Here is an 18,002-nt window from a genome sequence, read left to right as displayed (position 1 = left end):
TTGGCAGCCGTACATGATGGATCTCCCCCTTGCTTCGCCCACCAGGTGTGAGCTGCGCTCTGTGATCCATTTCCTGTCTGCAAAAAACATTGTGCCAGCAAAAATCCATTCCCAGCTATGTGAAATCTATGGAGACAAGTGTATCAGTGTACAACACATGCGCAAATGGTGCAGAGAGTTCAAGAACGGGCATACTGACGTCCATGATGAGGAGCATTCCGGATGACCATCTGTTTCTGACGAAACAATTGCGAAAGTGGAGGCAGCGGTGCTCTCAGATCGAAGGGTGATGGTTCGTGAGCTCTCCAAAATGATCCCTGGTGTCAGCAAAACCTCTATTGACAAGATTTTGATGGAGCATCTAGGGTATGCTAAGTTTTGTGTGAGGTGGGTGCCAAGAATGTTGACCGAAGGCCACAAACAGCAATGTGTTGAAGCAGCCCAACAACTACTTGAAGATCACGGAACTCATGGCGAGGGATACACTGACTCCATCGTCACTGGAGATGAGATTTGGGTGCATTACCGCACACCCGAAACCAAAGAACAGTCCAAACAATGGAAGCACCCAGAGTCACCGAGATGGGGAAAATTCAAAAAAAACGCGAAGTGTCGGCAAAGTGATGGCAACAGTGTTTTGGGCAGGAAGGGGGTATTGTGGTGCGAGTTCTTGCCCACCGGTACAACAACGCTGCCGGGTACTGCGAGACACTGCAAAATTCAAAACAAGAGTAGGGGTATGCTGTCCGAGGGGGGTGCGTTTGCATCAGGATAACGCTCGACCGCATACCGCTAAAACCAACAATGAGCTCATCACGGAATTTGGATGGGGTATTGTCAAACACCTGCCCTACAGCCCGGACTTAGCCCCAAGCGACTACCATCTCTTCCCTGACATGAAGAAACACCTGTGTGGATCACATTTCGGTGACACAGAAGAGCTGGAAGAAGTGGTTCTCAGGTATCTACGCAGCTTGGTGGCAGATTTTTTTGACTCGGGCATTCAAAAGCTCGTACACTGCATGCAAAAATGTATTGACCTCAGTGGCGACTATGTAGAAAAATAAGTTAAATCTGAACTTTCCAAAAATGTATGCATTCATGAAATAAACATGTTTTATACTGTGAAAAAAAATTGGGAATCTTATTTTACGGACACCTCTCGTACGTTATTGTTGGTTATTATGCACTGTGTTTTGTCTATTATTCTACAGGTATTGTGTGATTTTTCTTTCAAGAAATACACGAGTACATAGCGTACAAACTGCCAGCGACTGCCACAATTTTCTTCTTCTTATCGTCCATACTTTCTAATATATAAACCACTTTCGAAGTGCTAAAATGTACTAGAATAAATAAAATGTCTATAAAATGCCACACTGTACAATGTACTTGGGATGAGACAGTCGCAATCCCTGAAATCCATTGCCCATGGCCTCTGTCCTGCCGAGGAGCAGCACAGTCCTAGGTTCATGGATAAACCATGAAAATTCGCCACATTACGCCACAGATCAGTGAGACTAGATGCAACAGGCAGGGTCTGCACATTAGTGGGAAACTATGGGCTTCAGATTGGTAGGCCCGATCTGTTACAGATACCCACAGAAATGGCCTGAATTTTTGGCCCATCATGGAATTCCACTTGTGTGGCCAGCTATTCACGCGTCACAGACACCATGTTGATGCAGTGGGACCACGGTGATCACCAATGCAACAGATATCTTGTGCAAATACTCTGAAAATCAATACTAATGAAGATAGGTAGCAAATCACTGTAAAGATGATCACTGAGCCACAGACAGGCACACAGAAAAGACAGTCACACTCTCAACTAAATTTTTGGCCATAGCATTTGTCAGAAAACGACATCGCACACACATTAACAAAATCATTGTGACACAACTCATGCACACATGACCGTTGTCTCCAGCCGCTGCTTCAACAAGCTCTGAGAATCAGATCCACACAAACCACTCCTCACACCCGCACCCCTGCCTGTCATCGGCAGCTGCTAGGCTAGCAGCAAGTAATGGTGGCAACACTGACTGCAGGGGAGGGGTGGGAAGGGGAGCAGCAATAACAATACCAGAATACGGAAGCGGTGCACATACTCAGATGTGCCCAACCAGTGATGAAGCATGACGTCTCAGTAAACAAATAATTTCATGCTACAGAGACAAATTGAGATTTTACCAGTGTTTTTCATTTTTTTTCTTTTTTCAAATTTCTCTGATACGTTTGAAATTCCCTGATATTCGCTGATTTCCAGAACCTGTGGCAACCCTGATATCAAATAGTGTGAATATTATCTACAATCTGACATCTGTACAAATTTTGCACAGTAATGTAATCATTGTAAATAAGTGCTGTGAAACAGTTTTTTTAAATTTTATTCTTTTATTTGATGATGTGTAGCTACAACACAGCCAAAGAATTATCATATACACCGAAGTGTATTGAACATGTAATTACTAGTTTTATATCCTTTGTAATGTAAATATGCCTAAGATTTTCCTTGACTGATTCCTCATCACAAGGGCAATTTCTTTTGGTTTCTGTGGAAGATACATTAACATATCTGTTATTATTTTGTAAATACTTATTGTGTATTCTTGTCATATGGCATGTTTCACATCCCAGAGGGTCTCCTCACTATGGATCAATTGGAATGAAAAGTACGCCTAATCTACTTCAATTCAAGAATGGAATCCCATAGCAGGCCTCACTACTGGAATCAAATCTGACCCTTATTTGTTGATGCTTTGTTGATGCCTGAGGATAACCTTCTGCTTCCTGCATTCTTGATGATAATGGAGTCATTTACGAGTACTTCCCTAATTTCATTATGTACTGACTCATGCAAAGTGTACCTGACCTGTTAATGCCTTACACACAAAAGATTAAACTATCTTTCCTCTCAAAGCTAATGCCTTACACACAAAAGATTAAACTATCTTTCCCCTCAATGCTACTTTCTCGAATCCCAGTCTGACAACAAATTGCATGTATTGTGATTGTGAACTTCTATTTACAGAAAATCTTCTCAAAGATCTTCAAAAACTTCAGTAATAAGACAACCATCATGTAATTGTCCTTATTATCTCTTGTTCTCTTTTAATAATATAGTTTTTCTAATTAGTATTTTAATATGTTTGGAAACTGACTGTACCTGAAAGACACATTGTGCAGATGGCTGGGTGCACTAAGGAGTAGTCTATTTGATATTTCATTGTGGCTATGAAAGTCATTTCTCGTCAGTGATTTAATAATGGATTCACAATATTGGTTGTTTCCTGCTATTTCTCATGATCTAGACTGCATCTGCAGGCTGCTGTTTGGACCTTCATTTCCACATAAATGTCTCCTAACACTAGCATGAAATCTCTAGAGTATCTTAATCAATTAAATTTGACTCTGAAGTAGCATGCCCAAGATAATGTGGTCAGGTGAGAATTCTTGATTCTGTGAAACATTGAGTCTACTGCACTCAATGTATGCATGCAGTCAATGTACGAGCAGCAGGAAGACAGAAGAACAGAGTAGAAGGATGGAGTTGAAATATATGATATGACTATGTGATTATGAATAAATTAGAAGGAAGAAAAAGGAGGCAGGATGAGAATTCAAATAACTGGACATGAAAAACAGGATTGGGACATATTACAAACAACTCCAATGGATAATTTGCAGTTACTTACCTGTGGGATTCCGAAGACACAACAACAACTCTAGATGATGAATGCAGCGATGACAGAAGCAGCAGTGTGAGATAAAAGTGACTCAAGTGGTTTACTTGAAACAATGTTTCATATCCATCCCCCGTCAATGAGAATGGTAACCCAAAAATCCCTGCATTAAGAATGAGATAGTCCAATGACCTGCGAATACAGTAACAGGTTAGTATCAAGTAGTACATGCAATCATTTCATAACAATAGAAAAATACCAAAATCTGAAAACATAGGGCAATCGAAACACCAAGAATGGTCAAATGTTTCATTTTATACTGCAAACACATTACTATTTTCAAAAAAAATTTAATTAATTACTCAAAAGCCTTTCTTTCTTTACATTACCAAATAATAAACTGCAGATAAACTCTGTTTGTTAATGACATTATGAATAACTTGCTTATTTGTTTCAGTGTATGGCAATTATAACTCATTGGATGGTATGAGCTGAGACAGGAGATACACCCTGTGCTTAATAATGCCTGCCATCAGTGACACCCTTCAGCTATTTCTCATGATCTGAACTGCATCTGCAGGATGCTGTTTGGAATCTCATTTCCAAATTATGTTGTCAACTTTACCCTTTGGCATCTGGCAACTCAGAAGTATACATCATTAACAGCAGCATTCATCTGCAAATTCAGTTCATTGATCATTCAATATGGTCAGATTTGGAGATAGTGATATGCTGAGTTAAAACTGTGGATTCAGAAAAACCCCTAATAGTCAAGATCGCAAATGTAGTTTTATCAGTTACTACTTTTGGCTTATCTAGAAACTATCTTTAGATCTGTAATATGCAAAATAATTGGCTAAGGTTCTCTCTTCCAATTTTGTCTTTTCACATACAACCCGCATTACATTGTATATGCAGAACTGATGCTACAAGCATTGCAACTTTCCAGTTTCTTGTATATACCAACATCAGATGAATAACTGTCAGTCAATATCAACGTACTGTATTACTTTCTTAACTTTTTTATGAGAAGGAAAGTTGCTACTCACCATATAGTGGAGATGCTGAGTCGCAGATAGACAGAACGAAAAGATTTTTACACTTAAAGCTTTCGGCCAATGGCCTTTGCAACAATAGACACACACACACACACACACACACACACACACACAACTGAAACCACACTGGGAGCAGCAGTACCAGTGCATGATGGGAGCAGCGACTGGGTGGGGGAAAGTAAGAGGTTAGGGCAGGGAGGGAGAGGGACAGTATGGTGGGGATCGTGGATAGTGAAGTGCTGAAGGTTGGGTGCTGGACAGGGGAGAGGTGGGGAGGGGGGGGGGGAGTAGCGGAAAAGGAGAGAAAGAAAGACAAAGAAAGAAAGAAATAATAAAATAAAATAAATACAAAATAAAGACTGGGTGTGGTGGTCGAATGACAGCTGTGTAGTGCTGGAATGGGAGCAGGGAAGGGGCTGGATGGGTGAGGACACCGACTAACAAAGTTTGAGGCCAGGAGGGTTACGGGAACGTAGGATGTATTGCAGGAAAAATTCCCACCTGCGCAATTCAGAAAAGCTGGTATCGGTGGGAAGGACCATATGGCACAGGCTGTGAAGCACTCATTGAAGTGAAGGCTATCATGTTTGGCAGCGTGTTCAGCAACAGGGTGGTCCACTTGTTTCTTGGTCGCAGTTTGTCGGTGGCCACTCATGCGGACAGACAGCTTGTTGGTTGTCATGCCAACGTAGAATGCAGCATAGTGGTTGCAGCTTAGCTTTTAGACCACATGACTGGTTTCACAGGTAGCCCTGCCTTTGATGGGATAGGTGATGTTAATGACCGGACTGGAGTAGGTGGTGGTGGGAGGATGTCCAATGAGGTAAGGGATTGGGAGCAGGAGTTGTGTAAGGATGGACGAGTACATTGTGTAGGTTCAGTGGATGGCGGAATACCACTGTGGGAGGGGTGGGAAGGATAGTGGGTAGGACATTTCCCATTTCAGGGCACGACAAGAGGTAACAAACACTGGCAGAGAATGTAATTCAGTTGCTCCAGTCCTGGGTGGTACTGAGTTATGTGGCCGGATGGTGGGGCTTTGGGAGGTGGTGGGAGACTGGGAAGATAAGGTACAGGAGATTTATTCTTGTACATGGTTGGGAGGATAATTATGGTCAGTGAAGGATTCAGTGAGACCCTCAGTATATTTTGAGAGGGACTCATCACTGCAGATGTGACGACCATGGGTGGCTTGGCTGTATGGAAGGGACTTCTTGGTATGGAATGGGACGCAGCTGTCGAAATGGAGCTATTGCTGGTGGTTAGTAGGTTTGATATGGGTGGACGTACTGATGTAGCCATCTTCGAGGTGGAGGTCAACATATAGGAAGATGGCTTGTTGGGTTGAGTAGGGCCAGGTGAAGCAAATGGGGAGAAGTTGCTCAGGTTCTGGAGGAATGTGGATAGGGCGTCCTCACCTTCATTCCAGATAGCAAAGATGTCATCAATGAATCTGAACCAGGTATGGGGTTTAGGATTCTGGGTGTTTAGGAAGGCTTCCTCTAGATGGACCATGAATAGGTTGGTATAGGATGGTGCCATGCAGGTGCCCATAGTTGTACCCCGGATTTGTTTGTACGTAGTGCCTTCAAAGGAGAAGTAACTGTGGGTGAGGACATACTTGGTCATGGTGACTAGGAAGGAGGTTGCTGGTTTCATATCTGTCGGGCATTGGGAAAGGTAGTGTTCAGTAGTGGTAAGGCCATGGGCATTAGGAGTGTTAGTGTACAGGGAGGTGGCATCAATAGTGATGAGCAGCGCACTGTGTGGTAAAGGGACAGGAACTGTGGAGAGTCCATGGAGGAAATGGTTGGTATCTTTTATATAGGAGGGTAGTTTCCGGGTAATAGGTTGTAGGTCTACGAGAGCAGAGATTCTCTCAGTGGGGCCACAGTAACCGGCCACAATGGGGAGTCCTGGGTGGTTAGGTTTATGGACATTAGGAAGCATATAGAAGGTAGGAGTGCAGCGAGTGATAGGGGTCAGTAGAGAAATGGACTCCGGGGCAGGTTCTGGGATGTGCCTAAGGATTTGAGTAGTGACTGGAAGTCCTGATGGATTACTGGAACGGGGTCACTGTAGCAAGGTTTGTAGGTGGAAGTATCTGACAGCTGGCTGAGTCCTTCTGCTAGGCAATCCTTGCAGTTTAGAACAATATTGGTGAAGCCTTTGTCCACAGGTAGGATTATAATGTTGGGATCAGTTTTTGGATGGTGGACTGCGGTTCTTTCTGCAGATGGAAGGTTAGTCTACATGTTGAGGGATTTGGGGAATGATGGTAAGGCAAGGTATGAGGTTAAGAAACTCTGGAAAGATAACAGGGGGTGGTTTGGGGGTAGTGGGGGTGGATCACAGTTGGATGGAAGGGTGAACTGAGTTAGCCAAGGTTCAATATTGGTCTTTGGTTGAGTCTGATTGGTAGGGTTGGTGGTAAAAAAGTGTTTCCACTGCAGGGATCGGGAGACGGAAAAAAGGTCTTTAACAAGTCCTGCATGACTGAATTTGGAAGTGGGGCAAAGGTGAGTCCAGTCACTAACATCACCTATGTCATAGGAGGTAGGGCTACCTGTCAAACTAGTCATGTGGTCTACAAGCTAAGCTGCAACCACTGTGCTGCATTCTATGTAGGAATGACAATCAACAAGCTGTCTGTCCGCATGAATGGCCACCGACAAACTGCGATGAAGGAACAAGTGGACCACCCTGTTGCTGAACACGCTGCCAAACATGATATCCTTCATTTCAATGAGTGCTTCACAGCCTGTGCCATATGGATCCTTCCCACCAACACCCAACTTTTCTGAATGGCGCAGGTGGGACCTTTCCCTGCAATACATCCTACGTTCCTGTAACCCTCCTGGCCTCAACCTTTGTTAGTCGCTGTCCTCACCCATCCAGCCCCTTCCCTGCTCTCATTCCAGTACTACACAGCCATCATTCCACCACCACACCCAGTCATTTTACATTTTTAAATTTATTTTATTTTATTTTTTATTTTATTTTTTTATTTATTTCTCTCCTTTTCCACTACTTCCCCCCCTCCCCACCTCTCCACCGCCTGCCACCCAACCTGCAGCACTTCACTGTTCGCCATCCCCACCATACTATCCCTCTCCCTCCCTGCCCCAGCCTCCTCCTTTCCCCCACCCAGTCGCCACTCCCATCATGCACTGGTGCTGCTGCTCACAGTGTGGTTTCAGTTGCCTGAGACTGTAGGCGTTCATGTGAGTTGCGTTTGCATGAGTGTGTGTGTGCGCGTATGTGTGTCTATTGTTGTCACAGGCCACTGGCCCAAAGCTTTAAGTGTGAAAATCTTTTTTGTGCCTATCTGCGACTCAGCAGCTCCACTATATGGTGAGTAGTAACTGTCCTTCTCATAATATTGTTACATTCCATCCTGGATTTTCCACTATTTGATTTCTTAACTTTCTCCTATTTACAAAAACTGATATTATTGTTTCGATACAATGTTTAATGTACATACACTTTTATCACTTTATATCTTAAAACTAAAATGCACACAACCAATGTGAGGCTTGTTAATGAAAGTAATAGTATTGGCTTACTGATTGTTATCATTCAGCCTACTTCAGACACTGATATAATTGACAAATACTTGTTCTTTGAATACTGATGTCAAAATTATGGCACAGTGCCAAACACTTTGTTGGCAACAGTTACCTATCATGTTGCTTGATATTCTCCTGGGCATGCAGCTGGGTTGATTGATCACTATAGAATGAATTTTTGATGCTGTAATGTGGCATCGTCATCACGTTACTCCTGCTGACTGACATCCTGGACCAGTAAGTGCGACATACAGAGTGGAGAAAAATTGTGTCACGAAATTTTAACACTGGATAGCTGGTGCTGGTAGGAAGCAAAATTACTAATGTTTTGTAGGTCAACAATGCACAATTTTTAAACTACAGAAACTTGGCGCCATGCGCTCCGATTGGCAGCGAGATTGCGACATATCCAAGCCTTCCGCTCTGGGAGCCAATCTGCTAGGGTCCCCGACACATCCATTGTAGTTTCATGGTAACACGTACCAGGAACAAACCCGTCAACAGCTGTTAGTTCACGTACCAAGAGTCTTTTAGAAATTATGTCAGCCTTGAAATGGGCCTTTTTTGTAGCTAGGGCATTGTTTACTTAAAGCAGGTGCTCGAACTGGCACTCTCTGCCCCCCCCCCCCCCCCTCCTCTTCAAGGAAAAAGTCTGGTGGCGTGATGTCTGGTGATCACAGAGGCCATTTCCTATGAGCACCTCTGCCAATTACCCGGCTGCCGAAGAATTCATTTAAATATCTGCGCACAGCACAACTGTTATGTGCGAGCGCCTCATCGTGCTACAACCACATGCATAGCTGTAGGTCCAGGGAAACATCTTCCAGCAGGCCGGGTAGAGTTTCTTGCAAAAATTGAAGGTAATTTGCCCTGGTAAGTCAAGGAGGTAGACAGACCAGCCCACTCAATGGTCACCCACAATGTCTGCCCAAATGTTGAGCGAAAATTGTTCCTTGTGTCCACGGACATATATAACGTGAGGATTTCCCCTTGACCAGTAATGAACGTTTTGAGTGTTTTAAAGGCCATCCTGATGGAAGGCGCACTCGTCGGTAAACTACACAGTGGTGGGGGAAGTCGGGATCTTGTGCAACACATTGCTGAAATCAACCGGCAAAACCATAGCCTGTGTTCAGAGTCCGCCACAGGATTTAGGTCTTGTGCAGGGTATAAACTAAATGAATGCTCACTGTCACCCCTCAAAACCTAACCGATGAGTGACCCCCATGTCATGTCCAACCACTCGAGTACTTGTCATAGGTGCTTCCTAGAAGCACTCGAGAACAGTCTCTTCAAATGCAGCATCCCGTCATGTTTGAGGTCTTCCAGTATCACCATGATACCGCTGCCGAGCCTGTTTCACCAAGTTGCTGCTGAATTGCTGTAAATGTTTGCGGGCATGGGTGGCGTCTTGCTGGGTACCATTCCTCATACAACAGTCGGGTTTCATGCGCACTATTGCCGTGTTACTACAAACTCGAAGTGTTTGCAGACTGCATTCGTATACTATCCTGCAAAACCTACATCCTTAGCACTGACATGATCCAAAAAGAGGTGTTACAAGAGGAAGATGGAACAAGGGGGCTATAGATGCATTTGTACGTGGAATTGATCCACACTTGGGTGTTCATGTCAAGGTGGCCTCCCCCACTTCTCTAGATGAAGCAGTGCGAGTAGCCTTTCTGTGGGAAGAGACATACTGGTTCATTTCCACCCCAGTGTGGAATAATGAACCGAAGTGCTGTGTATTTACACAAGTGGCAAAATGTTGCTGATGAGGTCAATCTAGCCACGTCACCGACCTGTGTCAGGAATTGTATTGCCCATATTGCCAACAGATAGGACACCTATGAATGCATTATCAGTGGCCACAAAACCGACAAAGTCACAGCATGGTGTCCCATCCAGCAACAGAGGAAGCCAAGGGAACAGAAGACGTAATCACAGCAACAATTGAGTGTTACAAATACAATAGAGGGAAACATTCCACATGGGAAAAATATATCTAACAACAAAGATGATGTGTCTTAACGAATGAAAGTGCTGGCAGGTCGATAGACACACAAACAAACACAAACATACACACGAAATTCAAGCTTTCGCAACAAACTGTTGCTTCATCAGGAAAGAGGGAAGGAGAGGGAAAGACGAAAGGATGTGGGTTTTAAGGAAGAGGGTAAGGAGTCATCCCGGGAGTGGGAAGACTTACCTTGGGGGAAAAAAGGACAGGTATACACACACACACACACACACACACACACACACACACACACACACAAAAACACAAACACACATATATCCATCCGCACGTACACAGACACAAGCAGACATTTGTAAAGGCAAAGAGTTTGGGCAGAGATGTCAGTCGAGGCGGAAGTAGAGGCAAAGATGTTGTTGAAAGACAGGTGAGGTATGAGCGGCGGCAAATTGAAATTAGCGGAGATTGAGGCCTGGCGGATAACGAGAAGAGAGGATATACTGAAGGGCAAGTTCCCCTCTCCGGAGTTAACGACAGGCTGGTGTTAGTGGGAAGTATCCAGATAACCCGGACGGTGTAACACTGTGCCAAGATGTGCTGGCCGTGCACCAAGGCATGTTTAGCCACAGGGTGATCCTCATTAACAACAAACACTGTCTGCCTGTGTCCATTCATGTGAATGGACAGTTTGTTGCTGGTCATTCCCACATAGAAAGCTTCACAGTGTAGGCAGGTCAGTTGGTAAATCACGTGGGTGCTTTTACACGTGGCTCTGCCTTTGATTGTGTACACCTTCCGGGTTACAGGACTGGAGTAGGTGGTGGTGGGAGGGTGCATGGGACAGGCTTTACACCGGGGGCGGTTACAAGGGTAGGAGCCAGAGGGTAGGGAAGGTGGTTTGGGGATTTCATAGGGATGAACTAACAGGTTACGAAGGTTAGGTGGACGGCGGAAAGACACTCTTGGTGGAGTGGGGAGGATTTGATGAAGGATGGATCTCATTTCAGGGCAGGATTTGAGGAAGTCGTATCCCTGCTGGAGAGCCACATTCAGAGTCTGATCCAGTCCCGGAAAGTATCCTGTCACAAGTGGGGCACTTTTGGGGTTCTTCTGTGGGAGGTTCTGGGTTTGAGGAGATGAGGAAGTGGCTCTGGTTATTTGCTTCTGTACCAGGTCGGGAGGTTAGTTGCGGGATGCGAAAGCTGTTTTCAGGTTGTTGGTGTAATGGTTCAGGGATTCCGGACTGGAGCAGATTCGTTTGCCACGAAGACCTAGGCTGTAGGAAAGGGACCCTTTGATGTGGAATGGGTAGCAGCTGTCATAATGGAGGTACTGTTGCTTGTTGGTGGGTTTGATGTGGACGGACATGTGAAGCTGGCCATTGGAAAGGTGGAGGTCAACGTCAAGGAAAGTGGCATGGGATTTGGAGTAGGACCAGGTGAATCTGATGGAATGACATGGGATTTGGAGTAGGACCAGGTGAATCTGATGGAAACTCAACTCCTTTGGTTCCATCAGATTCACCTGGTCCTACTCCAAATCCCATGCAACTTTCCTTGACGTTGACCTCCACCTTTCCAATGGCCAGCTTCACACGTCCGTCCACATTAAACCCACCAACAAGCAACAGTACCTCCATTATGACAGCTGCCACTCATTCCACATCAAAGGGTCCCTTTCCTACAGCCTAGGTCTTCGTGGCAAACGAATCTGCTCCAGTCCGGAATCCCTGAACCATTACACCAACAACCTGAAAACAGCTTTCGCATCCCGCAACTAACCTCCCGACCTGGTACAGAAGCAAATAACCAGAGCCACTTCCTCATCTCCTCAAACCCAGAACCTCCCACAGAAGAACCCCAAAAGTGCCCCACTTGTGACAGGATACTTTCCGGGACTGGATCAGACTCTGAATGTGGCTCTCCAGCAGGGATACGACTTCCTCAAATCCTGCCCTGAAATGAGATCCATCCTTCATCAAATCCTCCCCACTCCACCAAGAGTGTCTTTCCGCCGTCCACCTAACCTTCGTAACCTGTTAGTTCATCCCTATGAAATCCCCAAACCACCTTCCCTACCCTCTGGCTCCTACCCTTGTAACCGCCCCCGGTGTAAAGCCTGTCCCATGCACCCTCCCACCACCACCTACTCCAGTCCTGTAACCCGGAAGGTGTACACAATCAAAGGCAGAGCCACGTGTAAAAGCACCCACGTGATTTACCAACTGACCTGCCTACACTGTGAAGCTTTCTATGTGGGAATGACCAGCAACAAACTGTCCATTCACATGAATGGACACAGGCAGACAGTGTTTGTTGTTAATGAGGATCACCCTGTGGCTAAACATGCCTTGGTGCACGGCCAGCACATCTTGGCACAGTGTTACACCGTCCGGGTTATCTGGATACTTCCCACTAACACCAACCTGTCAGAACTCCGGAGATGGGAACTTGCCCTTCAGTATATCCTCTCTTCTCGTTATCCGCCAGGCCTCAATCTCCGCTAATTTCAATTTGCCGCCGCTCATACCTCACCTGTCTTTCAACAACATCTTTGCCTCTACTTCCGCCTCGCTGACATCTCTGCCCAAACTCTTTGCCTTTACAAATGTCTGCTTGTGTCTATGTGCGGATGGGTGTGTGTGTGTGTGTGTGTGTGTGTGTGTGTGTGTGTGTGTGTGTGTGTGTGCGCGAGAGAGTGTATACCTGTCCTTTTTGCCCCCCAAGGTAAGTCTTCCCACTCCCGGGATTGGAATGACTCCTTACCCTCTCCCTTAAAACCCATCCTTTCGTCTTTCCCTCTCCATCCCTCTTTCCTGATGAAGCAACAGTTTGTTGTGAAACTTGAATTTCGTGTGTATGTTTGTGTGTCTATCGACCTACCAGCACTTGCGTTCGGTAAGTCACAACAATTGAGTGTCACGCACAGCAAACCCCACAGTAACATCAGATAAGCTGCACCAGAATATGAATGGTTCCAGTAAAAAGCAACAGTGGAATAGTTAGACATCTACTGCCCAGCAAAGGCAGACAATCAATAAAAAGATAACACTACCTTCCCACTGGCAAAACAACAAATAAAAATCCTATATGAAGAATGCAACAACACAACCATCTGTTGGGCCAGCTGGTCCATGAAACAGCAAAATCCACATTTATTCAGATGCAGGCAATCCACCATGTCCCCACCCACTATGCAAGCAGAAAATACCAGTTGACAAACAGGATGAGATCATTAGTACTAGTGAAGAAACATTCCAGGAAAGAAGGATTTTGGAAGAACAGGAAATCATACACATTATAGTGTAAAATGAGATTTTCACAAAAAGAAGGGTAAAAGGAAATGCAATTAGGTCCTCTGGATCTGAACAAAACAGTCGAGTGGACAGCTGGGAAAAAATGCAACGAAAGTCATTGTCATGACCCTGACATGCTTCCTATAATGCGTTGTGGTTATGTGTACCTGGGTCACTGGAATGCTCTGAACTGCCATTTTGCATAGAAGCACTTCTTTACACATGGCCCTTCGCACTGCTGCCCGAGAAAGAGTTTACGGCAAAACAAGCGCTGTATCATTTGAGAGATATAGAGGCGAGCGCGTGTGCTGCGACTTACCCTAGTTCACTGTTACTAGCAACACAGAGGTGAGCAAGTGTGCTGGGACTTACTCCAGTTCACTGCTACTAGTCACCATAATGCGTCTGTGCATAGCACACTAGTATTGCACCATAATTTAAGAATGAAATTAAAAATTAAAGTTGCTTTTCCAAACTTTGTCAACATATGCTTCAATGTATTAACGTTTAAATTGCCAAATCTCAGACTGACATTATCTTTCCCTAAATTCAGGGTGTTACAAAAAGGTACGGCCAAACCTCCAGCAAACATTCCTCACACACAAATAAAGAAAAGATGTTATGTGGACATGTGTCCCGAAAAGCTTAATTTCCATGTTAGAGCTCATTTTAGTTTCGTCAGTATGTACTGTACTTCCTCGATTCACCGCCAGTTGGCCCAATTGAAAGAAGGTAATGTTGACTTCGGTGCTTGTGTTGACATGCGACTCATTGCTCTACAGTACTAGCATCAAGCACATCAGTACGTAGCATCAACAGGTTAGTGTTCATCACGAACGTGGTTTTGCAGTATAAAGTGCAATGTTTAAAAATGCGGAGTTGGCAGATGCCTATTTCATGTATGGATTAGCACGGGGCAATAGCCGTGGCGCTGTATGTTTGTATCGAGACAGGTTTCCAGAACGAAGGTGTCCCGACAGAAAGATGTTCGAAGCAATTGATCGGCGTCTTAGGGAGCACGGAACATTCCAGCCTATGACTCGCGACTGGGGAAGACCTAGAACAATGAGGACACTTGCAATGAACGAGGCAATTCTTCGTGCAATTGACGATAACCCTAATGTCAGCGTCAGAGAAGTTGCTGCGGTACAAGGTAACGTTGACCACGTCACTGTATGGAGAGTGCTACGGGAGAACCAGTTGTTTCCGTACCATGTACAGCATGTGCAGGAACTATCAGCAGCTGATTGGCCTCCACGGGTACACTTCTGCGAATGGTTCATCCAACAGGGCTGACGAGAATCCGCACGCAATTGTGCAATCACGTCATCAACACAGATTTTCTGTGAACGTTTGGGCAGGCATTGTTGGTGATGTCTTGATTGGGCCCCATATTCTTCAACCTACGCTCAATGGAGCACGTTATCATGATTTCATATGGGATACTCTACCTGTGCTGCTAGAACATGCGCCTTTACAAGTACGACACAACATGTGGTTCATGCACGATGGAGCTCCTGCACATTTCAGTCGAAGTGTTCGTACGCTTCTCAACAACAGATTCGGTGACCGATGGATTGGTGGAGGCGGACCAATTCCATGGCATCCTCGCTCTCCTGACCTCAACCCTCTTGACTTTCATTTATGGGGGCATTTGAAAGCTCTTGTCTATGCAACCCCGGTACCAAATGTAGAGACTCTTCGTGCTCGTATTGTGGACAGCTGAGATACTATACGCCATTCTCCAGGCCTGCTTCAGTGCATCAGGGATTCCACGCGACGGAGGGTGGATGCATGTATCCTTGCTAACGGAGGACATTTTGAACATTTCCTGTAACAACGTGTTTGAAGTCACACTGGTACGTTCTGTTGTTGTGTGTTTCCATTCCATGAGTAATGTGATTTGAAGAGAAGTAATAAAATGAGCTCTAACATGCAAAGTAAGCATTTCCGGACACATGTCCACATGACATTTTCTTTCTTTGTGTGTGAAGAATGTTTCCTGAAAGTTTGGCCGTACCTTTTTGTAACATCCCGAGTGGTGCTAAATAATAAAGCTAGGAAACCAAAAATTGGTCATAACGTGCAGATGTATGTCAAAATTAACTGGTACAAGTCTCAATGTGATTAAAGCAATATTTTGGTCAGAATCCACAATTTTAAGAAAAATTGAAGGTGCTAAATATTAGACTTAAAAATATGAAAATTTGTTTGAAGATTCATTTCAACTTAAAATAGTAACTACATGACCCCATTAAGCTACCTCTAATAGTTTTTGAGTAATTTACTGAAATTTAAATTTGCAACAAAAACATCCTTATTTGTATTGGATTAAGTATCTGTTATATTAGTGCTAGAAAGTTTTGATTACAGCATGTGGTAACCAGTTTCAAGACCTGGATGTAAATAATAACAAGCTAAATCTTTTTTCTGTGACTATAATCATCTTAATTGCATTCACACAAAAATTACGAAGATTCTAGATTAATACACAATAGTGTTATAAAATATTACGTGTCTGAGAAAGCGGTCATTTAGATGCTGCAACTTGGGTATAGAGCAGATGACGGCAGGTGTTTCCGTCGGCCGCCTGCTGTGCCCGTATATAAATATGGCCCGAGAGGCAAGACTTCACTTCACTTCGCACCTAGTTACTGTACGGTCCACGTTGGTCAAACGCCGGAGTACGCAATTCCTTGAATGATGTCACAGCCAGTTCACAACTAAAGTCATATTTTCGGTACAAATAGGAAGTGAAATCGCGAGGACTGTACACCATCCTGAATTGCTTAGATTTTGTGGAAGTAACTGTTAGTGTGCCACCCGTAATGTTAACAAATCTGCGTGGTAAGTGGTGACAATTATTTTCCACTTTTGTGACGAGCAATTATTTTGATTATCAGAAGTCAGGGCGAAAGACCATTTAATGGGAGCTTACTGCAGAGATTGCCTCTGAACTGCTCATAGTGCTGTTTAGGAGAGAGAGATTTATTATTAATATTAACATAATGAATATTATGATTTTGTGTGTGTGAAAATTTACCAAATATATCTATCAATTAGAACTCAAAATCTTCATTTATAATTAGAGCCCTGATCCTGATGAGTAAATAGGGAGTAGAAACATTTCTTTCAGTGGGCTCGACAAGAATGTGGACTTGCAAACTGGAAACTATGGTCAATATGTTCTCCATTACTTTCTGGCTGACCACAGAAATAGTTTCCAGGCACTTGTAAAAAGACAACATTGCCGCCCCACAAGTTGTTCACATTCCCTAGTCATATGGCTTATTTTGCTTTCATGAACCACTGCCAATTGCTGTAGCATCATTTTTTCAGTTCCTCCTACCTCCTGTGTACATGTTTTGCTGCCTGTTGCTCTGCACTGCTGCACAGGCCATGATCCCCATTTGAGTTCACTTAATGTGATTCATGCTTATGCTATGTCATTATTTCCTACTGTGCTTGTGGTTAAAATAAGGATTATCTCCACTACAGAGGTGGAGTGAGCAGAGTATACTCCTCTCCCTTACCTTAAATATTGTTTTGCATTGCCGCAAGTTACCACAACCTGCATGTTGGCTGTGTCCAGTATTATTTACATTATTCTATGCTGAGCTGTTGACTAATGACAGACTGTCCTCGGACAATGAAGTCCATAGAATCTAACATTGAATCATTAACACCTGGAAACGCCTCACTGTGTGAAGCTTTTGAGAATGAACACCTGTGAAATGTAATTTTGCCACACTCTGAATAGTCAGTAACATTAAGTCATTCTTAGACTCCCTAAGACACTTGCACCCATGCATTCTGATGGTTGACAGAGAACAAAAATTCTAATTACTACATTACACAGTCAATAAGAATCACATTACGATTTTATCCATTTGTCAGACACACTTACTTAAGGAACATATGCCTATAATCTACGTTTCTATGATTGCTACAGAGATCTTTGTCATACATGGTTACAGCAGTTATTTGTTATCCTTCAATTCCACTGTTATGGCCAAGAGAGTTTAGCTGTTTTCTTCAATTACTGTTTAGTGTGCTTCCACATATCCTACTGGCACTCTATCCAAGTGGCTTCATTCAAATTGTTCTTCCCTTAGGAATTAAACTGATTAAAGTGTGATTGTTCTTTAACTGCCAGCAGTGTAGGTACCTGACCACCCTTTACACGTTTTTATGTAGTAAGACATGCTAAACTTTGCAAAGATGAACATGAAAGTGAAATTAGTAGACATGGGAAGAGCAGACTGAGTAAATATCTTTGCTTGAGCAACAAACACCTTCTTAATGCCAAAACTTCTGGACAGTTAAAGCCACTTAGAAAGCAGTAATTAGTGAAAGCAACTGGAATTAGTTGTCAAGCTTTTGTGATTTTGTAATTGTTTATGAAATGGCTATTAA

At 43.9% G+C, this 18,002-nt stretch overlaps 1 protein-coding gene across 2 annotated transcripts in view; it reads right to left on the bottom strand.

Moving 5' to 3' along the window:
- The window catches only part of LOC126262679 (WW domain-containing oxidoreductase), a 196,519-nt gene that overhangs the window by 112,550 nt on the left and 65,967 nt on the right, over positions 1 to 18,002 (bottom strand). For both annotated transcript variants that reach the window (XM_049959455.1, XM_049959454.1), the window contains one exon: positions 3,699 to 3,878. In XM_049959455.1, coding sequence (XP_049815412.1) covers positions 3,699 to 3,878 — 180 coding nt within the window. The remainder of the gene's footprint in view (positions 1 to 3,698; positions 3,879 to 18,002) is intronic.

The sequence above is a fragment of the Schistocerca nitens genome, chromosome 6 (assembly GCF_023898315.1).
Source record: "Schistocerca nitens isolate TAMUIC-IGC-003100 chromosome 6, iqSchNite1.1, whole genome shotgun sequence".
Classification (NCBI taxonomy): Eukaryota; Metazoa; Arthropoda; class Insecta; order Orthoptera; family Acrididae; genus Schistocerca; species Schistocerca nitens.
The sequence above is the reverse complement of the archived record's forward strand: the minus strand, read 5'-3'. Positions and strand labels throughout refer to the sequence as shown.